Source organism: Schistocerca cancellata, chromosome 7 (genome assembly GCF_023864275.1).
Source record: "Schistocerca cancellata isolate TAMUIC-IGC-003103 chromosome 7, iqSchCanc2.1, whole genome shotgun sequence".
NCBI classification, from domain to species: Eukaryota; Metazoa; Arthropoda; class Insecta; order Orthoptera; family Acrididae; genus Schistocerca; species Schistocerca cancellata.
Window position 1 is genome coordinate 103,931,872 of NC_064632.1, and position 27,271 is coordinate 103,959,142.

The following is a 27,271-nucleotide window of genomic DNA, read 5'->3' on the forward strand; positions in this document are numbered from 1 at the left end:
ATTATATAGTGGAAGAATGAAAAATATGGTTGTAGTATACAAAATTGTTGAAGCTTTCGTAGCCACTGGCTGAGCGTATTGTCCGTTGTCTTTTGTCCAGGCATCTTCAACGACGTTTGTTTAGTAATTTTTCTGACGTTCTGCCAAACCCAGCACAAATGGCTGACATCGTCAAAGATTCACCCTACAATGCTGATGGTGGACTTGACTATTATCATCAGCATTGTTAGGTGACCCTTCGACGATGTCAGTCTCTCGTGCAGGTAAAAGGTCAGAAAAATAGTTAAATAAAAGACGGACGGATATCTTGAGGAAAAATTCAACAAATTATTTTACAGTGTTTTTGAAACAGAACCTTTCAAGTTTCGACACGTGTATGCCATCATGCTTATGCGACCTCTACCGACCTACATGATCCATTTTGTAAGTACGACGCGCGAGCAGGTAAGGCAGCTAATGTCACTGAACTGACTATTACAGACGGAACAGTTTCGTTACAAGATAGCTGTGTATGTTTTATTTTTATTTTGCATTTAAATTTTTTTATGTTTCACAGTAATGTTGGATATTGTCTTTTCTCTATATTTAGTTCCAATGATGACTCATAAGAGTTGAAAGCAGTAATTGTAGAGATCACGACAATTGTGATTAAAGAAAGGGAATAAGGCGGCTGGTGGCCGAATACGCAGTGCCACTCTGCTGCGATGACTAATTAAAGGACTGCTCTATTTTCTGTATACATAAATGACCTGACGCACTGACTGGGTAGCAAATCGCGGATGTTTGCTGACGACGCTATGGTGTACGGGGAAGTGTCGTCATTTTGTAACTGTAGGAGGATACAAGATGACTTAAACAAAATATCTTTTTCTGTGATGTATGGCAACTTGGTCTAAATATACAAAAATGTAAGTTAATGTGGAGCATGAGAAAAACAACCATGTAATCTTCCAATACGTATTCGCGGTGTGCCGATGACACAGCAGAATCGATTAAACATCTTAGGCGTAACGTTGCAAAGTGATTTGAAATGGAACAAGTATATTACGATGGTAGTAGTTGTTGTTGTTGTCTTCAGTCCTGAGACTGGTTTGATGCAGCTCTCATTGCTACTCTATCCTGTGCAAGCTTCTTCATCTCCCAGTACCTACTGCAACCTACATCCTTCTGAATCTGCTTAGTGTATTCATCTCTTGGTCTCCCCCTACGATTTTTACCCTCCACGCTGCCTTCCAATACTAAATTGGTGATCCCTTGATGCCTCAGAACATGTCCTACCAACCGATCCCTTCTTCTGGTCAAGTTGTGCCACAAACTTCTCTTCTCCCCAATCCTATTCAATACTTCCTCATTAGTTATGTGATCTACCCATCTAATCTTCAGCATTCTTCTGTAGCACCACATTTCAAAAGCTTCTATTCTCTTCTTGTCCAAACTATTTACCGTCCATGTTTCACTTCCATACATGGCTACACTCCATACAAATACTTTCAGAAATGACTTCCTGACACTTAAATCTTTACTCGATGTTAACAAATTTCTCTTCTTCAGAAACGCTTTCCTTGCCATTGCCAGTCTACATTTTATATCCTCTCTACTTCGACCATCATCAGTTATTTTGCTCCCCAAATAGCAAAACTCCTTTACTACTTTAAGTGTCTCATTTCCTAATCTAATACCCTCAACATCACCCGACTTAATTCGACTACATTCCATTATCCTCGTTTTGCTTTTGTTGATGTTCATCTTATATCCTCCCTTCAAGACACCATCCATTCCGTTCAACTGCTCTTCCAAGTCCTTTGCTGTCTCTGACAGAATTACAATGTCATCGGCGAACCTCAAAGTTTTTATTTCTTCTCCATGGATTTTAATACCTACTCCAAATTTTTCTTTTGTTTCCTTTACTGCTTGCTCAATATACAGATTGAATAACATCGGGGAGAGGTTGCAACCCTGTCTCACTCCCATCCCAACCGCTGCTTCCCTCTCATGCCCTTTGACTCTTATAACTGCCATCTGGTTTCTGTACAAATTGTAAATAGCCTTTCGCTCCCTGTATTTTACCCCTGCCACCTTTAGAATTTGAAAGAGAGTATTCCAGTCAACATTGTCAAAAGCTTTCTCTAAGTCTACATATGCTAGAAACGTAGGTTTGCCTTTCCTTAATCTTTCTTCTAAGATAAGTCGTAAGGTCAGTATTGCCTCCCGTGTTCCAGTATTTCTACGGAATCCAAACTGATCTTCCCCGAGGTCGGCTTCTACTAGTTTTTCCATTCGTCTGTAAAGAATTCGTGTTAGTAGTTTGCAGCTGTGGCTTATTAAACTGATTGTTCGGTAATTTTCACATCTGTCAACACCTGCTTTCTGTGGGATTGGAATGATTATATTCTTCTTGAAGTCTGAGGGTATTTCGCCTGTTTCATACATCTTGCTCACCAGATGGTAGAGTTTTGTCAGGACTGGCTCTCCCAAGGCCGTCAGTAGTTCTACTGGAATGTTGTCTACTCCGGGGGTAGTAAGGAAGACGAATTGTCGACTTCGATTTACTGGAAGATTTCGGAAAGTGTGGTTCATCTATAAAGGAGACCACATATAGAACACTAGTGTAACCCATTCTTGAGCACTGCTCGAGTGTTTGGAATCCATACTAGGTCAGATTAAAGGAAGACGTTGAAGCAATTCAAAGGCGAGCTGCTAGATTTGTAATCGGTAGGTTCGATCAACACGCAAATATTACGGAGATGCTTCATGAACTCAAATGGGAATCCCTGGGGGGAAGAAGACTTCCTTTTTGCAGAACACAACTGAGAAAATTTTAGAGAACCGGCGTTTGAAGCTACTTCCACCAACGTACATTTCGTGTAAGGACCACGAAGATAAGAGACATTGCGACTCATTGGAAGTCAGTAGGTAAGTCTTGTACCCTCGGTCCGTTTGCGAGTAGGGCAGGAAAGGAAATGACTAGTAGTGAGTGGTACCAGGTGGCCTCCGCCAGGCTCTGTGCGGTGGCTTGCGCAGTATGTATGTAGATGTAGGTAGATGCAGCACTGCAGGTATTTATACACTTGCACGCATGCGTAAAGTACGAACAAAATAACTTGGCCCCTAGCTGCGGAGACACGTTGGTAGGGAAGGGTAGAACGGTAGTAGTGGGGAGAGGTGGAGAACCTACAACTAGTGAGTCTGCAAACGATCATAATAACATGTTATGGCAGTACGATCAACAATTCGACAAGTCAGTAGTGTCTTGACTAGAGTACTGATTGTAAGAAAATCGGTGCCTGAGCAATTGAAATAACCACTTCTAGTGGACAAAGCACAAAACTAATCAGCCAACAACAAATCAATGCGGCTTCCCCTTTAGAACAGAGGGATGAACTCGCCATCCAGCTCTGAGAAGGATACATTCCTGCTTCTAGGCCAAGCTATTTTGTACAAGCTCTACATGAAAATTGAACGTAATGTGCAAATTCCTACGTTATCTGACGCTGTGGCGCAGTCCACTCCAATGTGTAAGTAGTGTATACATTCGTATGTTAATTATAGCCAAATAAAAACACCATCGGTTAAGTTAATAACTTTGTACAGATTGTAGCGCCCTTCCTCGAAAAATACACTCCTGGAAATGGAAAAAAGAACACATTGACACCGGTGTGTCAGACCCACCATACTTGCTCCGGACACTGCGAGAGGGCTGTACAAGCAATGATCACACGCACGGCACAGCGGACACACCAGGAACCGCGGTGTTGGCCGTCGAATGGCGCTAACTGCGCAGCATTTGTGCACCGCCGCCGTCAGTGTCAGCCAGTTTGCCGTGGCATACGGAGCTCCATCGCAGTCTTTAACACTGGTAGCATGCCGCGACAGCGTGGACGTGAACCGTATGTGCAGTTGACGCGGTCTTTGAGCGAGGGCGTATAGTGGGCATGCGGGAGGCCGGGTGGACGTACCGCCGAATTGCTCAACACGTGGGGCGTGAGGTCTCCACAGTACATCGATGTTGTCGCCAGTGGTCGGCGGAAGGTGCACGTGCCCGTCGACCTGGGACCGGACCGCAGCGACGCACAGATGCACGCCAAGACCGTAGGATCCTACGCAGTGCCGTAGGGGACCGCACCGCCACTTCCCAGCAAATTAGGGACACTGTTGCTCCTGGGGTATCGGCGAGGACCATTCGCAACCGTCTCCATGAAGCTGGGCTACGGTCCCGCACACCGTTAGGCCGTCTTCCGCTCACGCCCCAATCGTGCAGCCCGCCTCCAGTGGTGTCGCGACAGGCGTGAATGGAGGGACGAATGGAGACGTGTCGTCTTCAGCGATGAGAGTCGCTTCTGCCTTGGTGCCAATGATGGTCGTATGCGTGTTTGGCGCCGTGCAGGTGAGCGCCACAATCAGGACTGCATACGAGCGAGGCACACAGGGCCAACACCCGGCATCATGGTGTGGGGAGCGATCTCCTACACTGGCCGTACACCACTGGTGATCGTCGAGGGGACACTGAATAGTGCACGGTACATCCAAACCGCCATCGAACCCATCGTTCTACCATTCCTAGACCGGCAAGGGAACTTGCTGTTCCAACAGGAGAATGCACGTCCGCATGTATCCCGTGCCACCCAACGTGCTCTAGAAGGTGTAAGTCAACTACCCTGGCCAGCAAGATCTCCGGATCTGTCCCCCATTGAGCATGTTTGGGACTGGATGAAGCGTCGTCTCACGCGGTGTGCACGTCCAGCACGAACGCTGGTCCAACTGAGGCGCCAGGTGGAAATGGCATGGGAAGCCGTTCCACAGGACTACATCCAGCATCTCTACGATCGTCTCCATGGGAGAATAGCAGCCTGCATTGCTGCGAAAGGTGGATATACACTGTACTAGTGCCGACATTGTGCATGCTCTGTTGCCTGTGTCTATGTGCCTGTGGTTCTGTCAGTGTGATCATGTGATGTATCTGACCCCAGGAATGTGTCAATAAAGTTTCCCCTTCCTGGGACAATGAATTCACGGTGTTCTTATTTCAATTTCCAGGAGTGTATAACAGACTGCTAATCAGCTGAAGATTTAGAGACACAAAGGAATTACAGACACTGGCTGCAGGTGGGTATTGATTTAAATCAATGGGGAGAGTTGAAAATTTGTGCTGGACTGGAAGTTGACCCCGGGTGTCCTGTTTACTAGGCACATGCATTGAACACTGCAACATCCGGACACAGTGGTCGTCGGAACCGCACAGACGACCCTATCACGCCTCCTGTCAGATCCAAATTCTCAACTTATCCATACACTATGAATGTAGTGATCCTTGCCCATATCCGCATTACTCGTATCATTTCGCCGCACGTTATTCAGAAGTATCTGCCTTGATTGCATATCGCTATCGTATATAATTCACAATGGCGTTTCAGTTTACTGCCATCGTTGGATCTGTTAAAAAATAGAAAAAAAACAATATATTGAGGAAGCAGTAAAGGAAACAAAAGAAAAATTCGGAGTAGGTATTAAAATCCATGGAGAAGAAATAAAAACTTTGAGATTCGCCGATGACATTGTAATTCTGTCAGAGACAGCAAAGGACTTGGAAGAGCAGTTGAACGGAATGGACAGTGTCTTGAAAGGAGGATATAAGATGAACATCAACAAAAGCAAAACGAGGATAATCGAATGTAGTCGAATTAAATCGGGTGATGCTGCCGGAATTAGATTAGGAAATGAGACACTTAAAGTAGTAAAGGAGTTTTGCTATTTGGGGAGCAAAATAACTGATGATGGTCGAAGTAGAGAAGATATGAAATGTAGACTGGCAATGGCAAGGAAACCGTTTAGGAAGAAGAGAAATTTGTTAACATGGAGAATAGATTTAAATGTCAGGAAGTCGTTTCTGAAAGTATTTGTATGGAGTGTAGCCATGTATGGAAGTGAAACATGGACGGTAAATAGTTTGGACAAGAAGAGAATAGAAGCTTTTGAAATGTGGTGCCACAGAAGAATGCTGAAGATTAGATGCGTAGATCACATAACTAATGAGGAGGTATTGAACAGAATTGGGTAGAAGAGGAGTTTGTGGCACAATTTGACGAGAAGAAGGGACCGGTTGGTAGGACATGTTCTGAGGCATCAAGGGATCACAAATTTAGCATTGGAGGGCAGCGTGGAGGGTAAAAATCGTTGAGGGAGACCAAGAGATGAATACACTAAGCAGATTCAGAAGGATGTAGGTTGCAGTAGGTACTGGGAGATGAAGAAACTTGCACAGGATAGGGTAGCATGGAGAGCTGCATGAAACCAGTCTCAGGACTGAAGACCACAACAACAACAGTGCTACAATAGTATGTTCAGTTGGCTGAAGGCCAGATATACAGAAAATCTAGGAATAAATAAAAAATATAACATGACTGACAGCCATAACAATTCTGATAGAATTGTCAACATCAAGTTATATGTACATGGAGGAACATAATAAGTGGTAGTTATGGCCTGAGGCCATCCTACACTTATGCGTACACAAACTGTAGCTGTTAGAAGGCGCTAGTGCTTAGGCACATAAGTAACGAGCGTCATATATTCAATAACTTAAATAGAATATTCATAATCAGTAACTGAAATGGTTTCACATGGCTGAAGTGTATGTCTAACAATAAAGCACAAAATAAAATTCAGTATGTAGAAACAAAAACTACACTTAAAGTCACACTGAAATATGTAAAACGTGGTATAATACCTATAACAAAACCATTTTAGCATGACAAAGTAAATATAACACAACACTGTATGAAAAGAGAATAAACGAAACATAATTATTTTAATTATTAGTCTTGATGGCTGGTAGCGCATTCAGAATGTCCGCTCAGCAGCTCGACATTTTTTCCTTCTTTCTTTCTATCTGTTTCTATGTCGTCTTTTTGTCAATCGTTCTGGGTGGATGTCGCACGACATCTTTCAGATTTCATCGATGAGAACGTCACTCAGCTTTTTTTATTACACAGAGTGGCCAGTCGTCTGATCAGAAGCAATGAGCCACATATGCTGGCCACCGGCGGAAAGAAAAATTGGTCCTCGCCCCCGAATCACCACCACATGAAAGCAAAACATTCCACAGAGAGACCATGCGGTGGAGTCGCCTGGACACACCGAACGCGCTGTCAACCATCGAGACCTCATTTAGTTATTTGCTGTTTAATTTATTCACCTTTCACTCAATGTCATGTTTCATTTACTTTGTCTGCTAAGAGGTTTTCTATTAGTAGATATTATACCATTTTACTCTGATTTTAAGTATGGATTTTATTTATACACATTGTTTTTCATTGTTAGACACGCACGTGAAACTATTTTAATTAATTAGGATTAATACATTGTATTTCATTGTTAGACACATTCGTGAAACCATTTTAATTAATTAGCGTTAATATTCTGTTTTACGCTGTTGAACATACGAAGCTGATTACTTACATACCTCAGCACTAGCGTCCTCCACCGACTAAGGCTTGTGTATGGATAAATGCAGGACGCCCTTAGACCTTCAGTAGCATTTATTTTGTATCTGCGATTAAATATTACTTGACACTGACTTTACATCAGCATACGTTAATGGTATGTTATGGCTGTCAGCGTTGTTATATTTGTTATGTATTTTTGGATTTCCGGTGTACTGATCGTATTATTGTCACATTAGGCGAAATTGTGAATTACGACAAGCGTAACACTTTTTTCTGTGTCAATTTCAGTCGGAAAAAATGTGGAATTCACTGTGGGACATCGTGGAATATTTCCGCTTTTGCCCCTACGGTTTCATGACGTTTCGGTAGGTGGTTGCGCTACGCTATACATAAGCTTCAAAATGCCGTCTCTACCGGAGGTACGTTCCCAGCAGAGAGCTATCATTGAGTTTCTTTCGGCGTAAAACCAGAGCATCGCATATATTCCTAGGCGCTTGCAGAATGTCTATGGAAACCTGGCTGTGAACAAAAGCTCGGTGAGTCGTTAGGCAAGGCATCTGTCATCATGGCAAGAAGGTCGCACAAACCGTGTGCCGACTGACTGCACATAGCTGACTCCTGCAATTTCGGAACCTGTGGACACTCTCACTCGAGTTGATCGGCGGATGAACTGGACGTCTCTGTTGGTAGTGCTGACCCATTCGTCCACCAGTTGGGGTACTTAAGAGTGCGTGGCCGCACGATAAGACCATGAAGAGCAGCGGAGGACCAAAGATGCGGAATTGCTTGCAAGACTGATCGTGACAATGTTTTGTCGAAGATCGTTCCAGGCGATGAAACGTGATTTCATCACTTCGAATCGAAAACAAAACGGCAATCAACGGAGATGCCGCCGCACCGTCTCTTCTCCGAAAAAAAGTCCAAAGCCGCAGCCTCGGCTGGTAATGTCATAGCGACGTTCTTCTGGGACTCCGATACGGTTATACTGCTTGACGTCTTCCCTCATGGTGCAACGATCAGCTCTGAAATGTGTTGTGCTACCCTCGGGAAATGTGCAAATGAACTTCTCCTCCTCCATGACAAAGCAAGGTCTCACAAAAGTCTGCGTACCCAAGTCGAGCTGGACTGTTCTTACTCATCCATCCTATAGCCCGGATCTCGCACCGGACTTCCAGATGTTTGGCCCAATGAAGGACGCACTCCAGGTAAAGCAGTACGTGGATGGTGGGGAAGTTATTAATCCAGCAAGACTTTGGCTTCGACGTTATCCAGTAGAGTCGTATCATGCGGGCATACCGGCCCTCCAGGTAGGTGGTGTAAGGCCGTCGCTATGATTATGTTGAAAAATAGGGTGTTGTAGCTTAAAGAGTGAAGAATGACATGGTGTACTGGAATCCAGAACAAAACCAACCTGCTTTAAGAAAAAAAAAAAATGTGTTGCATTACTTACTGGACGCCCCTCATATATTGTTACATGCCATCAAGAGGGACATTTATGGTTCAAATGGCTCTGAGCACTATGGGACTTAACATCTGTGGTCATCAGTCCCCTAGAACTTAGAACTACTTAAACCGAACTAACCTAAGGACATCACACACATCCATGCCCGAGGCAGGATTCGAACCTGCGACCGTAGCAGCCGCGCGGTTTCGGACTGAGCGCCTAGAACCGCTAGACCACCGCGGCCGGCGGACATTTATGAATAGAGATACTCTCTTAATAAAATTTTCTCGGGCTTCGAGCCGCGTCAGGTGGTTAAAATCCCACGAGCTTTCGACCGTGCTCTTCCCGGTCATTGTCAAGTGGTAAGACCGACTGCTGTGTCGCCGTGGCCGCGTCGTTACATAGCCGCTGTGCTGGCTGTTACGTCACTGGTGCTCTCTTCCTCGCCGTATATGGTAGTGTTTTCATTCCGCGTCCGTCGCTCCCGTTTTAACATCGCGATAGCCGGGTCCCAGGCTGTGCTGAGCTGCAAACCTCCGTCCTTGTTGATGGTGTTTTCAGAGGTTTTTATTTCAACAGCTTCTTTTATGACGCTATCCCAAAATCCCTTCGTCATCGTAACGACAGATGTTTCGTCGAATAGAATTCGGTGTCCATTTTCTAAGGCGTGTTCTGCCACGGCTGACTTTTCTGGATAGCGTAGGCGTAAGCACCTCTCGTGTTCCGTCCGGCGTTGCTCCACAGTGCGTACTGTTTGGCCGACGTAGTAACAGCCACACTGACATGCTTTCCTGTACACTCCAGCGTCGGGAAAGATTAGCTGGCTCCTGAAGAGATATCATTTCATCGGTGTTCAGGCCCCCAGCAAAAATTCGCCAACTCATGAGGCCTGTGAAGGACGATCTAGGGCTTAGAACGCCTAGAGTGTACAGGAAACCATATCATTGTGGCTGTTATTACGTCGGCCAAACAGTACGCACTGTGGAGCAACGCCGGATGGAACACGACAGGTGCTTACGCCTATGCTATCCAGAAAAATCAGCCGTGGCAGAACACGCCTTAGGAAATGGACACCGAACCGTATTCGACGAAACATCTGTCGTTATGAAGACGAAGGGATTTTGGGATAGCGTCATAAAAGAAGCTATTGAAATAAAAACCTCTGAAAACACCATCAACAAGGACGGAGGTTTGCAGCTCAGCACAGCCTGGGACCCGGCTATCGCGATGTTAAAACGGCCGCGACGGACGCGGAATGACAACCTTAGCATATACGGCGAGTAAGAGAGCACCAGTGACGTCACAGCCAGCAGCGCGGCTATGTAACGACGCGGCCACGGTGACACAGCTATGATCTCATCCCCTTCCCCCACCTCCTCCTCCTCCTCCTTTTCCTTGAAAGGATACGGATCCTGTACACCTCCCGTAAACTTGATCTTCCTCACCCGCTCATATCCCCGATCCTCTCCCACCCCCGCCCGCTGCCGCGCCTGTATTCCCACGTCCCACCCGGTCTCCATCTCTCCACCCTCTCCCAAGGTGGCTTCCGCCAGCTCCCCCTCCCTGATGATGTCCTCCTCCCCTCCATCTACCCCTCCTATCAACTTTGACCTTCCCCCCCACCTCCTGTGTCCTTTCCTTTAGGCACCCTCCCTCCCTCCCTTCCCTTCCCATCCCTTCTCTTTCCTCTCCCCCCTTCCTCCTCCCCTCTTCCCCCGGGCTTCCCCTCCCCCTTCCTCCCTCCCCCTCTCTTCTCCACCCATGGCATCTCCTCTCTCCCCTCTCCCATTCCCCTCCTCCTCCTCCTCCCCCTCCTCCACTCTTGGCAGGTCCCCGGACTCGTACACGCTCAGTGGACTTTCGCGCGCCGGAGATCATCGCCATCTGTGTGTCGTGTGTGTGCCTCGATTTGTGGTTAGTGCTCTGTCCCCGTCACGCATCAACTGTTCACGTGTGCCGTCGCCGCCGTCCGTGTTCTGTGCGCCGTGTCACCAAGTGTTTACTGTTTTTTCGCGTCCAGCGTGAACGACTTCATGTTTATTGTTTTTTGTATCTCCTTTTTTTGCCCGCCGTTTTTACTGTCTTGTCTGTATCACCTATCTGTCTTGTTATTGTTCTACTTAAGGCTGAAGAGCAGCGTACTATGCTGCTGACAGCCCGCCTGTCTGAGGTGATGAAAATTACAATAAAGGAAAAAAAAAGCGACACAGCAGTCAGTCTTACCACTTGACAATGACCGGGAAGAGCACGGTCGAAAGCTCGTGGGATTTTAACCACCTGACGCGGCTCGAAGCCCGAGAAAATTTTATTAATTCATATCGCCGGGAAACCATGCATTCATACAAGAGATACTCCCTGTCCCTAACTTGGACTCTTTTAGTAAGATTCCTAGGGAGTGTAACTTTTTTGCTCGTCCCGGACTGCGAGTGCGGCCGCTACGCGCAAGGCTGGAGCGCTCACCGCGGCGCAGCAGCGTCATGGGCGTCTTGCTCTCGGTGCCGTTGAAGCCGTGCACGATGATGACGTTCCTGCGGCGCGGGTCCCAGCCGGCGCGCTGCAGCGAGCCCGCCGAGCGCACGTCCACCTGGCGGCGCGCCGTCCAGCCCGCCTCCGGCGTGTACAGGAAGAACCGGATCTCGGGGTCCGGGCACGTGTTGCTGCGCTTCAGCACGCAGCGCCAGTAGCGCGCGTCCACCATGTTCCACAGCAGCGACTCCGCCGCGCCGGGCCCTGCGAACACAGAGGCGTTCACTTACACACAGGGCCGTACAGAATAGGAACACGCAATCTGGTCAAAAGTATCCGGACTCCCCTAAGTACCGTCGAACTTATATCTAGATGTCGTGAGAGGTGCACCCGCCCGAATAAAATGAGACAGCGACTGTTGCGTAGTCATAGACTGGCAGTAACAGCAGGGTGGGTCGGTCACCACAGGTCAGTGACTTCGAATGTTAACAAATCGTAGGACGTCACGAGAGTAACAAATCCATCAGAGGTATTTCAATCCTTCCAAAGCTACCCAAATCGACTGTTGGTAAGGCGATTACGAATAGGACACGCGAAGAAACAACCGCAGCTAAACTAGAAACAACCGCAGCTAAACCCAGACCGGACTGACCTCAAGTATTGGCTGAGAGGGTTCCTCGAGCATTGCATGAAATCAGCAAAAGGAATCACTCGTGAGTTATAGAGTGCTACGAGCTGTCCAGCTCGCACAAAGGGCTGCAACGGTCGAGCAGCTCCTTATAAGGCACACACTTCTGTACGCGCTACAGTCTGGAACCGAGCGACTGCTACGGTCGCAGGTTCGAATCCTGCCTCGGGCATGGATGTGTGTGATGTCCTTAGCTTAGTTCGTTTTAATTAGTTCTAAGTTCTAGGCGACTGATGACCTCAGAAGTTAAGTCGCATAGTGCTCAGGGCCATTTGAACCATTTGACTGGAAACGAGTCATTTGAAGTGACGAATCACGCTATTCTCTACGGTAGTCCGCTGGAAGTGTTTGAGTTTGGCGAATGCGTGAAGAACGTTATGTGCCGTCATGAATACGACCAACAGTCAAGTACAGAGGGGGTGGTGTTACGGTATGGGAGTGTTTTTCATGGTTATACTCTCGTTCCATTATTGCATTTAAGAAAACACTAAATGCGAATAATAAAATAATAAATGTCGTGTGACTAGGGCCTCCAGTCTGGTACATCGTTCGCTGGGTGCAAGTCTTTCGATTTGACGTCACTTTGGCGACTTGCACGTCGATGGGGATGAAATGATGATGATGATGATGTTGATGACAGCACAACACCCAATCCCTGTGCGGAGAAAATCTCCGACCTAGCCGGGAATCGAACCCGGACCCTTAGGATTGATATTCTGTAGCGCTGACCACTTTTATTTTATTCCACAAAAACAGTAACAAAAATGGCTAGCTTACAATGAAATGACATAAATAAGGTGACAGATAACTGCAGTCACAAATTACAGCATTCGAAGAGTGAGGAATGATATGCAGTTTTTAGCAGTAGCACACATTTAGCACCTCCACTGTCACCTTCAACTGGTGGTAGTTCAGCATGCACATTTTCTTCTTCTGCAGCCTGACGTTCCTCATCATCATTTCCCAGACCCAAATTAATCATTCAGTAAATTCTTGATGTGTGTTCCTTCCAGGGTAAATTACGTGGACAGAAGAGCAGTCCCGAACAGCGACATCACAAAATCCTTCACTGCCTTGTTATTTTTGTCAGTTCCAGCCTTCTGAACGCATCCACAGGGAGTTCAAGATCATCCTTTTTAACAGACACCAGATGTTTGCCGTCATATTGTTGTATTCTGATGTAGTACTGATTTATTTTTCATGTATGACTTGCAGGTGAGGTTAGGATCGGGAACGTGACACAACCCATCGCCTCTCCACGAGGAATCCAGTTACTAACCTATACCCATTCTGTTGAAGACGATTCGGAGCACGTTACCATATTCCTTATTGTGATTCTGATACTTATGTGTTTCCTCGAATTCATCAGGGCGGGTTGCAACAATCAGCATCTGAAATGTTTAGTTCGCTAAGAACGTCAGTTTAATCGTTTTATCTCGTGATTCTGTGTGGAAGAGATCAGTTTGTACCGGAAATCCGCTACCAATGTGTTGGAATGAACATTATGTTAATTTCAACTCTAGGATCATTTATAAGGGAAGCTGCAGTCGTACTTGTAATCTGTACATGTACGTAATTATATGTAAAGTCTATGATGCAATGCAGTGTAAAAGAAACGACTGTAAATTTCACTCTGACATAATAAAATGAAACTATTGTACGTTAAACAGTTTTTTTGTAAAATGAACTTCGCAAATGTTTGTCTGGAAATATGAATTGTTAACTACAGGCATTGCCCAAGGAGAATCTGCAACTAAATGAGTAAAATAAATGAAGTTTGGATTAGCAGCAGCCTTCTGTTGTTCCAGCTGCGGACGAGTGAGGAGTGAGAACTGATTGTGAGAGCTGTAATAAAAATTGATTGTGAAAGCTGCGTCAAATTGTTCTGAGGAATACCCAGCAGTATTTAGAAAAGTGTTGGTTGATGCAAGGAAGCCAACGGAAAGAAAATTAATATCTACATACAAAATTATGTGTTGGTTGAAAGATTTAAAATGGAAAGTAATTACAGTGTGAATTTCATCTTTATGGAGGCTTGTTATACAACGCAATATTCAGTGTGACGGCAAGAGCAATCCTACCGAGGTAGAAGTAGCATTCTTAAAAAGCAGGTCTCTCTGTAAGAGCATGCTGTATTTTGTGTGGTGATTTTTAACATAAATATAATTCATAGCCTTGCTTCAAATTAGACGATTTTGGCTAATGAAGCTTTACCATTTAAAAACTCTGTGACCTATTCCACATTCTATATTCCACCTCCCGTAACAGTATTCTTGCGCAAACCGTTTTACTTGCAGGAACGCTTTTACTTCAGAAAAGCGTCAACAAGCTGAAACAGTAATCCGTGGGTAAAATATCTAAATAATTGGTGGCTTTGCTTCGCCATTAAATTCGAGATGGGTGCCGTGTCCTGCTGTTACAAGTAAAACATGGGACTCTGTGGTCTCGAAGGGGACTGCCACTCGCCGTCTTTGATCAACACTCGAGGTAGGCACATTCGAATGACATCGCAGACTAGACATTGACCTAATTTCTCTATCGTAATAAGACAAAAATCAAAGAGTAAAGTGGATAAAGCAAAAAACACGTTTCTCTAAAAGAAAATAATCAAAGGTAAAGTTCTTCTGTCGACATTCACAAGCACGCCACGTGAAGTCAGAATCAACGCGCTACTTTTCTTGCTCTCGTAGTTGAAACTACGAACAATATAGTTAAATTACTACTTATTTCAGCGTCCCTGGGTTATGTAAATGAAAATTCAACAACAATGCATTATAGGCGATAAATATTCACTTGCAGTACACGCTTATTTACACTACGATCAATAAAGCACTGCATCACGCTTTAGTAATAGTGCGCCAGCTGCAGACTCATAGGCAATTATCTCTGCACCCGCCTGAATCATTAGGAATGCTGCCTCACCAAATACCGCATTGCCTTGATGATACATTTGATACAAGAAGAAATCATAGATTATAAATGTTTGCCTACAGTACACGCTTATTTTCACTACGGTCAATAAATCACTGTATCACACACTTAAACAGGGTGTCAGTTAGGTAACTATCTCTGCATTTCCAAGGTCTTTCGTCTCTGCAGCCGCCTGAAATCATTAGGAATGCTGCGTCACCAAATACCGCATTGTGTTGATGGTACATTTGATTCAGTCTAAGCAGAACTCTGTATCATACAGGGGAGTAAGAGATTTAGTACTTCTGGAGTTATGTCGCAACCGCGATCACGACTTAGTGGAATTTATTAGTGTCTAACGCACCTACGCTGCATTTGCTTTGTGGCACATATCGAATACTACAGAACAGAATTCTGTCAAATAAATAAGATAGCCCTAGAACCTTTTAGACATCGCGAAGGTGAATAAAAAAGTATTTGGAGATAGGATGTGAAGCAACTCTCCACCCCTTATCCACTGTACTACAGTGACCTAGTGTATTTAGTACTATGTCTTTGATGTTACGGTAGCCTGAAGCCCCTTATTGCCAATATGTCATTAACTGACATTTAATTACAACAAATCATAACAAGAGCGATGCGTTTTTAATAAATCTGCAATGCAACGTTGCCTTGAAACGGCGTATTTTCGTAACACGCAAGTTATATTACGAAAAGCAAATACGAAACGTCTTTAAACACTAGTATATCGTTTCCCGTCAATTTATTAAAAGAAATCGTACCAAAAAAACGTCGCTTTGAAACAGACTATACTCACAGGATGTAAATTACAATATAAAACTCATCAAATGTGGACCTCAATTGAAGACGACAAAATCAAATACGGTTTTTCCCAAGTTTTGCTTGTGACGTGGAACGCGATCTTACATCTCATTGGCCAAGTTCCTCTCGACGAAATAAAAACCTGACGTGTCTCATTCGGTCTTTCACGCTACAGAATGCTGCGGAAAGTGCGATTCCACGTTGTGACATCACAAAACTCGATCAGCTCCTCGGTCACGAATGCTTTCATTCCCTGCGTGAGGATGGGTTACGAAGGCACCCCAAATGAATCTGAAACAAGTAAATAAATCGAGGGGTGGTTTTTGCTACGCTATTGCGGACAATGCGTTGAATTTTCTAATGTAGGCATGTAATTTTTAACGTTTATAGCTATCAATTACGACGCCGATAACATATTTTTTTGTTGCATTGGAAAACTCCTTCGAAGAGAACGTCAACTATATAACATGTGTGGAACTTCGTCAAATGTTGACTAGACAACAGCGCCGGATATCACAGTCCTACGGTCAGGAGAAGAGATCCCATTTGTTAGCAAACACGTAGTAGCGATCAGACAACTTGCTCCTGAAGCTATTCACACTTACACAATACCCAAAAATGGACTGACGTAGAAGCAACTACAGTTTTAAAGAAGAATATTTTTTTCGGCATACAGTAAGTAGTTCGAGAAAAGAGAATAGTAAGCATTAATAATAATAATGAAACTTTTCGCATATGGTGCTCGTAAATCTCCTCGCACAGAGCCGTTCCAGGTCTACTCCCTTTTAGACATACACCCTAGCAGGCCACAAACTGACACATTTTGAGGTTTTTTTTTTTTTTTTTTCTTACGATAAGTTTGAGTCATAACATTAACACAAGATATCCCCGCTGTGAGACAAAGTACCTCTTTCGATTTTGAAATATTTAGTTGCTTGTACAGGGTGAATCTGGAAATTGTGGAGCTATACGAAAACATTCCCCGACGATTGCTGCAGGGTATTTGCTTTCAGGCGTTTCACGCCGTACACACCAGCGGTCGTCTGTCCGATGGAGCATAAAAGGTGATTCTTCTGTAAAGGCCACCTGTCACCGCTCGGTGGACGTCCAGTTGCGGTAATGGCGTGCAAATCCCAACCTCCGTCGCTGATGAACAGCAGTCAGTACGGGTATATGAACTAGGCGGCTCCTGCGGAAGCCCATGCGCGGCAACGTCGCTGAACGGTCGTTTAGGAGACACTGTTGGTAGCTCCTTGGTTCATCTGGCCGCTCAGTTGTTCAAAAGTTTGCCCATCGTTCACCCCCCCTTATTTTTTTCTTTATTGCATTTTATCCCCACCTCCCTCCGGAGCGGGGGGGGGGGGGGAGGCTGGCAGCAGCGTAATATGCCGCTCTACAGCCTACAGGAAAGTTAAAAAACATAATGACAATATAAACAAACAATAAAAACAGGTGATAAAACGGCGACATTGTAAAAAACTGTAAAATGGTTGAAGTTGTGGAAGTTTAAATATAAAAACAGGGCGTTGACTATGCAGATGAAGACACACAGTAAGCAGACAAGCACAATTAAAAAACACGGAGATAGTCTGGTTTCTGTTCACATGAGATAAAAAAAACACAACTAGCAAAAGTACAGTGGCTGTTCGTAACACTGACAGGGGACGCACAACACTGAACGTTTACTGAGAACAGCACTATAAAGGCGACAGGGCGGCAGATGGGGGCGGGGGGAGGATCCGGACCGATGAGGGGGGAAAATGGAAGGGGGGGGAGGAGAGAAAAAGAAAAAAGAGGGGGAGCCGATGGAGGGAGAGGACATAAGGACATAGAAAAAGAGTGGCAGGGTGGACACGAGAAGAAGTGGGAAAGGCAGTGGAGGGGAAAGCAAAAGGGCTCGGGGGAGAGAAGGGAGTCACAGAGAGGCTAGGTGGGAAAAAAACAGGATGAGAGAGGGAAGAGGGAGCCCAGGAAAAGGACAGTGGGAGGGAGGGGGAGGTGAGAATCAGAGTTGATAGGAGGGATAAATGGAGGGGGAGAGGGCATCATCCAGCAGGGGAGTTGATGGAAGCCACGTTAAGGAGATGAAGTGTGTAGAGGTGCAGGGCAGGGGGCACACAACAGCAGAGGGCAGGGGTTGAGAGGAGCAACCAGAGGATGAGGGGGATCAAGTCGGCGGGAGCTGTAGAGGACACGGATATGTTCGAGGAAAAGGAGAAGGTGGGGGAAAGGAATCAGGTCATAGAGGATCCGCATGTGGGACAGGAGGCATACAAGGAAGCGACGCAGAATGCATGGCGCTTGAGGTTCTGGGGGGACTTATAGAATTTGGAGGGGGGGGAGGCGTTCATTCATCCCTGTCGTTTTGGATAGCACCATTATGCCATGCATCATGCCGACATGAGAAGAGGTTACAAACGTAGCCATTTCGGAAATGCTTCCACTGTTGTCCCAAAAGCCAATGAGCATGTCCTTTCGGACGTCAGATAAATCGCTCCGTTTCCGAATTACAATGACTGCATTGTTCTTCTGTATTCTGACATGTTTTATGTATCCTCCACTGCTAGTGCTACCGCCTACCGTCTGTCAGTGGTTACTGGACGCTGACGTCGAACATTCGCGGTGGTCATATTAATGTGACTGAAGTTGTGTATCTGTATATATAGAACAGTACTATGCATATTACTGAAAATCACGTTTAAATATCTCATGTCGAAATATTAAGGATGTCACGACTTAAAGTAATTCACACTACTCATATTCTGCAAGTACTAAGCGAGGAGCCATTTCAATTTCAGGCCAGCCATCTGTTTATTTGTAACTTTCTTCTTGGTTTCGAATAAACAGTAAGGCAAATGCCTGGGTACTTCGTTTCAACAGATTCTTCTCCATCCTCTTTAAGTATGAACTTGCACTCCGGCTCTAATGAGGTCCTCGTCGACAGGACGTTACGTTTTAATCTTTCTTTACAACAGCAGGCACTTTGATCGTATAGCGCTGTTACTTAAGTACGACATAAACAAAAGCACAGAATTACTAAATATTGTGACAGGATGCAAAATTTTAGTATTTTAGATTAATTTTAATGAAAGTTCGTACTAATCAGATCGATAATACGCAGTGTTTTACATCCGTTTAAGCTGCATTAATATCCGTTCCTAACGTGCCATAATTTATTTGGTCACGTAAGACCTATGTTTCATTTCCTCCGCATCGTTAGAATGCTACGAAGCAGGGCGACAGGCTTCGAAAAGCGCTGCGGCCGCGGTACGTATGCGGAACAGCAGCAACGAGTTCTTCGCTGCCTGCATAGGCCACTGCCGTGATGCAATAGCTCTAGATCATAGACACTCGGTTGTGCTTGAAGACTTACCGAACACTGAGCAGTGATTTTTAAAGACATTAGCCGTAAGGGGATTAGTGTGCGCAGCCAACACTAATCACGTTTGCTCAAATACAACATCCGAACAACAAAAACCACTGTACAAAAAAGTGTCGTTGCGTGCTGGCGACCAAAATGAGTAAATGCGGTGAAGAAGGGGAGCAACTCTCACGTTTGGCTGTGGCGTAGTGGTAGCACATTCGACTGGCAAGCAGAGTGTTGCAGGTTCGAGGCTCGTCCAAGCTCTATATATTCATGTGCCATGAAAAGTATTTTTACGCCGTTTTTAACTAGATATGCCGTTTCTCCAAACTTTACAAATAATTCGGTGTCACGGTCAATAAAGTCACGGATATTTGTAGGGAAATAGACACTGTCGGCCGGAATAGTTGTGCAAGGTGTATACGTAATAGTATGAGCTCCAGTAAGCTGACAAATGCAGTCAAATGACATCGCATTTGATGTCAGTAGTGCAGTATACAACGTCATTGATTCATGTGGTAGAGGGTGGAACTCAGTACAAACGTAGTCAGCTTTATATGATGTTAGCGCGTGTAGATAGGAAACAGACATCACTAGTGCGTGTTGTGTACGTAAAACACGATTATGACATAGCCATGCAGAAAACATTTATCATGAGATGAAATAATAAAAAATGGTGCGTACCATGAAACGGGACACACTAATCGTCAAACTGACATGAACTTGAACCGTTTATGTACAGTGACTGATAATTTCGTTAGATTGGAGGCACTATACGGACGGGACGTAAAATATGGGTTAAGTAAAAAATTATTTGAGGCATCGAAACTGTTCCTTTTGATCGAACAAACCGTTATTCTTCTCAATTTGTTGCTCATTTACAGTTGTAAGTAACTGCCAGACGTGTACGACAAATTTTGTCAAACGATGAACATCTTGCATTCAAGAAACGGCTGCAGAAACCTGTTCTAACACTCAAACACAAAGAGGTTAGATTGGAGTTTGCTGAAAGTCGTATGTCATGGGCTTCAGAACAGGATAAAGTGATCTTCTGTGATAAGAAGAAATTTAATTTATATGGGACGGATGGATTTCGATTATTGGCGTGATCCGAGAACAGAGCAGTTGGTAAGAATGAGCAGAGAGTGTTATGATTTGGACAGTTTCACTGCAAGAACTACAAATCCTAACAAAATCAGTGCCGAAGAGAATTTTTGAGGTAATTAGGAAGAACGGTGATTGGGCAAAGTACTAAGAATGCAGTAACACAACAGGACAGTTTCCAACCAGGGAATGCAAACGCCTTATTTTGTTACTCCGCTCGTGGTCGTGCGGTAGCGTTCTCGCTTCCCACGCCCGGGTTCCCGGGTTCGATTTCCGGCGGGGTTAGGGATTTTCTCTGCCTCGTGATGGCTGGGTGTTGTGTGCTGTCCTTAGGTTAGTTAGGTTTAAGAAGTTCTAGGGGACTGATGACCATAGATGTTAAGTCCCATAGTGCTCAGAGCCATTTGAACCATTTTTGTTACTCCTGTTAGGAAAGAATATATATCTAAATCCGTCATGATTGTTTATGTCCTATATGTATCTACTGCTTTCATAATAAATTCGATATAGTATGCTACACACATTGTATTATTATTTTCGTGAGAAGCCTGCCTTTATACTGATATCCACTGCTGCACATACGGGAAACAGATTAACGGAGTAGACGTATGATGCTTGCTCGGTTGAAAAGGGCAACTCAGCTAACGACTTCGTGGACAAAATATTTAATCCTGGCAGTGCTGTTGCTTAAGGAAGGAATATTAGGGTTTAATGTCTCCTCGACAGGAGACGGAGCACAACCTCGTGTAAGTAAGGATGAGGAAGAAGACTTTGCCTATCCTTTCAAAGGAACCACCCCAGCATTGTAGGGAAATCTTCCCTATTCATCAAGAATCTTGCCTAATCGATCAGATCAGATTAGGAGACCCGTAAACATTTTAATTTAATTTTGTGACACAATTTCTAGTTAGTATGGAACATCTGAGTGCTTTGTCAAACACGCGAACATGACTGCAACAACTCGGAACAAAGAAGAAACACGTAGGCCAGTCTCATTACATTCAGCAGCGAATACGATCACTTCACCATCTCTTTTCATATTTGTATTTCTTTCTTTTATTATGTGTGTTTGTGTGCGGGAGGGGTGTGTGTGTGTGGGGGGGGGGGGGGGGGGAGGGAGGGAGAGAAAGGGAGAGAAATTCCATGAATAACAGAAAGCGAATAGCTAATGTTCTGTTAGGTTTCTATTAAAATTGTACTGTGTTCATTGTATTCAGAGGATCGCCCTTCTCCGCCAAACATGCGTATATTAATATTACTATTTTCGCTATCTTACCCCCCACCCCCCACCCCTTCCACTTAACGTTTACTAGACTGCATTTCAGTCCCACACTCACATTCTGGTTTTCTGTAGTTTCTCTAAATCACTTAAAGCTAATTGAAAAAGTACCCCACCCTCTGTCCGTAACGGCCTCCTCGTCTGCAGGTTAAATTCTGTAACTTCTTCTTCCTTCCTTTGTCTGCCCCACTATGACAGTTTCAAATTTATATCTGGAAAATACCTCAGTTCGTTCTCTGGCAAATGTCTGTGGTCGTTTCATTAATTTTGTTTCTGAAACACAAGCGAAGAAGTTGCTAAGAATTAAATTTGACAGTGATAAATTTAAAATAACATGAAACAAACTGCCGACATTTTTTGCGGTGGAGAGCAAAAGAAGACTATATGACGCGAGAGCAACTATGTTCTTGAAAAGCTAAGAATTTCGTTCAGTTGACGCTAGTCTCTTCACAGCACTGTTCGCTGTGCAAACGGTATTCAAAAACAACATGACGTAACACACAAGTAAACTTCGTGAGTAGCTATCAGACTCGAGAAGTGCTAAACCAGAAACAGAAATAAGCTGCAAGAATTATCCGGCGATGGTGAAAACTGGAAAGTTCGAATATAACAATTAGATCTGTAACATACAAATATAGATATTTTCCGTGGCATACCGTGAGTCTTTTTGGCCTCTAATCTGTGTTATGCTTCTTGTAGCGGCTGATGGTCGAGTGTGCAATCTGACTGGTCACTAGTTCGAGAACAACCAGAAACACAATGCGTTCTTAACGGTCTGGTATTATGCCGTGGCATATACTTCTCGAAATACAGAAAATAGTTATCACATTCGTAAATGGAAAAGCGTAAAATATGAGTACGAAATATAATTAGACCCAAAGGTGTTATAGGAACGACGACTGAAGTCTCATGATGTTCCGTCAGCCGCTGGAATTGTTCCGAGAAGTTGCAACTGCACAGACGAGCACCGAAAAATGTGGTGCGTACAGCGAGATTCCAGTCACTGAGTAAGCTGTTCTATTATTCACTGAGTGTTATAAAAGTAATCCCCGGTTAACACCGTGTTGGGTAGTACTGATCAATACAACTCTCTGGCAAGAGGAAGAGAATTTAGTTCCTCCGGAGGCGTCAAATGAGACTACATGTCTTAACTCTCCTAATCTTTTCTGGTTTTTCGATCTGTTCTGCTGTTTAAATAGATGGAAGATTTTGTGGCTACACAGCCTTCTGCTTTCGTCGTTGACGATGCAGTGCTAGCAAATACTAAACTGTACGTACACCAATAAATACGGGCAGGAGCTGCAGATAGTCTGAATCTTCTGCAATTTGGCCGACAGTGACAAAGAGAAGAACAGAACGCAGATGCTCTTCAACATAACAGCGTATATTTATCTGTATTACGGTATGTCTACCAAACAGTGGATAAGAGTATTCAGGATTCACATGAAACTGCCGAATCAACGTATTGACTGAGGCGGGAAGTATGAGTGCCTGCTATTGTACCACGTGGGCAGTTTTACTTTCCAAAAATAACATTTCTAAGAGTAACAGAAATAGGATCATGGCAATTTGTTCCGTTTTTATTTATTTACGTCAGTTTACCAAATTACTTACCCTCAAAATGTTGCACACACAATTACAACATGTCAAAGTTTCGTCCAGTAAAAGAATAAAAGAAAGAGAGGGTAATTTGTACCAGCAAAAATAAGAAAATGTGGCACACTAAGTCACAAATACCGGAAATTTTTGTTCCGTAAAATAAAAGTTCATTTTTGTTTCATGATGTACCAGTAAGAAAATGATTCGAAAGTTTCTTGTATATCCTTAGATTCTTTATTAAGTTGGGTACGGCAAAACTTCCACGTCTATCTCGTTGACGGCGGGACGTTAAACTCTAATTTTCCTTCCTTGTTCCTTTCGGACCCGCAACAGCCGTGCGGCTCTTGGCTGGATAACGAATAGCTGGCCACCTGGTGGATGTACAGTGATACATATTACATGAGATTCAGTGGTTGGCTTGGCTTGAAAGGCGTTTTGCACTATGGGGAGCGCTCGTCGAGAGATTAAGATCGTTCACAAGATTCTGCACGGGTAGTCCTCTAAGCTGCCGTGGTAAAATGTGCTGATGTCATGGTGCACTGCATTTATTAAATTTAAAAATGAGTCCACCTGGTAACTAATTAGACGATGAAACCATAATCAAACGTGCACCAACTAAACGACTTAGAAGAAAGTAGCAGACATATCCTAACTGTACCCCAGTGCATACTGGTAAAGCAGTTCCGGATACACCTCTATCATGAAATGAATCTCTAGAAATATAAACTTAAGCAACCAAACTAAAACAGTTGGACGATGTGTTTACGTCTTGCAAGTACTGGCTCATAACTATAAACTGAACGTATTTGAGAGTTGATTTATGAAAAAAAATAGTGAATGCAAAGAAAACAATAGAGAATTTAAAATGAGAAATAACCAAAAAAGTCAAATAATCAGAAGGAAATTAAAAAAGCAAACAAAAATCGGAACAGTATTCACATGGGTGGAGAAGGTGAAAAACACTTTTTTTAAGGAGAGGACAGATATTAATTTGCTGTTCAATACAGTCATTAAAAGCAACAGAGAGAGACGGGTTTGAACTAATACATAATAGAGAAACTGGATAACCTACTAAAGAGCGGCAACAATCAATACCGTTCTGGACAAATGACACATGATAGCGACTGGGATCACCTCTGCTTTATGAATGATTTTTAACTCTTGAATTGTTCTGGTGCATCTCCTTAACCTGAAGTGATTCAACTCATAACAAACTCAGCGCGTTATGTCGAAGGTTCTAAAAATAGGTTGGAGATGCCGGGGATCGAACCCGGGGCCTTTCACATGCAAAGCGAACGCTCTACCACTGAGCTACATCCCCAGTACACACTATGGGCCCACTATGTAGACATTTAGGTGTCGAATAGAAATGTCATTGTGTGTCAGAACTCTAACGTTATCGGGCTCCGTTCCGAGAATAGCCTTGAGGCGCTGCCTTGACGTCAGCGACCCACGTGGTTGTAAATGGGTAGCCCAACGAAGAATCTCGAGTTGGCTGCGTGACAAGATGTAGGTCAGTCCCCGCAGCAGTCGGGCGGCACGCGGAAACTGATGCGTCGTGCTGTTTTGTGCTTTTTTTTTCTACCATTCCGTGTAAACAAACATAACGAATAAAATGTTCAGAAATTAGTTTTAATGTACAAGAACTGCTGAAGTCAATGAGAGATGTAAGAGCTTTACCACGTTAATAACAACATTGAGCTTGCATAACTTGAGCAAGATAAAATGCAGCCGCAGGGAAATCACAAGAAATTTTACATTTATATCTAACATATTCACAGCATTACGTGTTTTGGGCTCCCATATTCCAATTTAATACAACATCTTCGGTATATATGATATTATGCAAAAAGCTAGTGCCGTTACCAGTGGTTCTTATGTTCCCAATCTGTATTGCATTATCTGCCTTAAGATTACACGTAGCTATGTTCTCGGAAAGAAAGGGAGGTATCTGAAAGTCTGTTCAGTCTTTCATTAATGATGCAGCTCGTAATTTCCGTAACTAATGGTTAGTAGATCAACGGATTTGTGGTACTGCAATTAGGAAGATGGGAAATTTTAACACTGTACAGAGGTGTGAAAATTATTAGACTCAAAACGAAAATATTGATATTTCCTAGTTTCTCTCAATCTAGAATTATTCAGTCATGTAATATTGGTATTTTCACTCACTTACATCCATATGCCAACATTTACATTTGCTATCGGCAGTACTGTGCTACTAGCAATGTTGGCAGCACTCCCTAAGCAATCAGTTGTTAATGAGGAAAGTTGGCATGTTTGTAGCTGTTTTGGCGATAGATCAATTCAGCTGGGACGTTCTTAAGGTTGGTTTTGTGTGTAATGTATCCTTAAACAATAATTAATGAGTGTTTCTACTTGCCATAAAATATAAATACTTTTATTGTTATGGATAATTCTTCTGTTTATCAGATATTTGTTGGTTATGGGTCAGAAAAGTGATATTTCGCCAAGAAAAGTTGCGACTATAAAACTGCTACTCGAAGAAAAACAGTATTCAAAGAGAGAAATAGCAAACAGGTTACAGATTTCACAAAAATCTGTAAGCCGCATTTGCCACGCAGAGAAAGATGGCCTTAATTTCAGACCAGCACCACGAGGAAAGTGTGGACGCAAGAGCAAACTTTCTCGTAGAGCTCAACGCAAACTTGTCCAGATGGCGAAAGACAACAGAAGAGCTACAAGTCAAGATTTCAAGAAGGCTTTGGAGAACTATGGAGTCGATGTTTGTACTTCCACAGTCCACAGAAAGCTTATTAGTACAAGGCTTCCAGCTCGCTGGCCATGCAAAAACGCAAAACTTACTCTTGCAATGACTGCAATGAGGCTGAAATGAGCTCATGAAGTTAGAAATAAGTTTGAGGAGGACTGGAGCAAGGTAAATAAACTTTATTTAAAGCAGCTGAGAATATGTATGTGAAAATTTCTTTTGAAAAATGAATAATTGTTTTCAAGAAAATATACCACAAAGACATGGAGACATTTTCCTACGTACAGTACGGTTCATATGAGCAGATAACATCTGAAATCATAGACTTCTTATGATTAAAATGTTTTGTTCCTTTCAGGTCTGCTTTTCTGAAGAGTCAGTATTCTCCATATGTGAATAAAGTAGCCAGTATGTCCGAAGAACGGTTGGCGAAGAGTTTTCTGAGCTTTGTATACCGCAAACTGTAAAATTTGGAAATTTGTGGTAAGGTCTTATGGGCCCAAACGGCTGTGGTCATCGGTCCCTAAGCTTACACACTACTTAATCTATCTTAAACTAACTTAAACTAAGGACAACACACACATCCATATGCGAGGGAGGACTCGAACCTCCGATGTAGGGGGAGGGGGGGGGGGGGGGGAGGAGGGGCGCGGACCCTGACAAGACGCCCAAGACTGCGCGGCAAACTGTAAAACATACCACGTCTGTTTTGGTGCAGCATAGGGTACTGGCCGACTTTACAATGAGGAAGGCAATATGAATCAGAATAGGCGTAGGAAAGTTTTGGAGAAGAGACTTTACCTCAGGGGAAGGAATGGTTTCCTGACGGTGACTTTGTGTTCGTGCACGATGGTGCACCGTGTCATAAAGCTAAATCAATTGCGCAGTTCTTACCTGAAAATAATGTAGAAACCTTGCTATGGCCTGGAAATAGTCTAGACATGAACCCTGTAGAGAACCTGAGGGCAATTGTTAAGCAGAAGTTGAGGAAGATCAACATTACAACGAAGTTGCAACTCATGGAGAAACTCATACAATATGGCACCATGATGAAGATGCCAAAAATCCATGCTCAAGACTCATAGAAACAATACCAAGACGTGTTGAACTGCTCATTAAGAACAAAGGTATGCACACAAAGTACTAATGTATTTTAATTTGATGAATAAATGCTTCTAAATTGTAAAATGTTTTCATTTTAAGAAAAAATAACTTTGAGTCTCTTAATTTTCAGACCTCTGTAAGTTGTTTCGTTCTGGTGTCGTCCGAAACTAAAATTTGCAAGTGCGTGTTTACCAAAAGGCATTCTACATCGTCACATCAGATCGGTAGGAATTCAAATATTTTCGGCATACACTTCTGGAAGAGGCCTTCAGGAAATCAATATCCATAGTTGGACGCAGAAGCTCCGCAGCGTCCGAC

At 43.8% G+C, this 27,271-nt stretch overlaps 1 protein-coding gene and 1 non-coding gene across 2 annotated transcripts in view; both read right to left on the minus strand.

Annotated features, from left to right (window-relative positions):
• LOC126092655 (phospholipase A1) overlaps positions 1 to 27,271 on the minus strand; it is a 358,751-nt gene that overhangs the window by 70,136 nt on the left and 261,344 nt on the right. The window contains exon 2 of the mRNA XM_049908377.1: positions 11,347 to 11,616. Coding sequence (XP_049764334.1) covers positions 11,347 to 11,616 — 270 coding nt within the window. The remainder of the gene's footprint in view (positions 1 to 11,346; positions 11,617 to 27,271) is intronic.
• Trnaa-ugc (transfer RNA alanine (anticodon UGC)) lies at positions 24,368 to 24,439 on the minus strand. Its single transcript has one exon. It is a non-coding gene; the product is annotated as a tRNA-Ala (tRNA).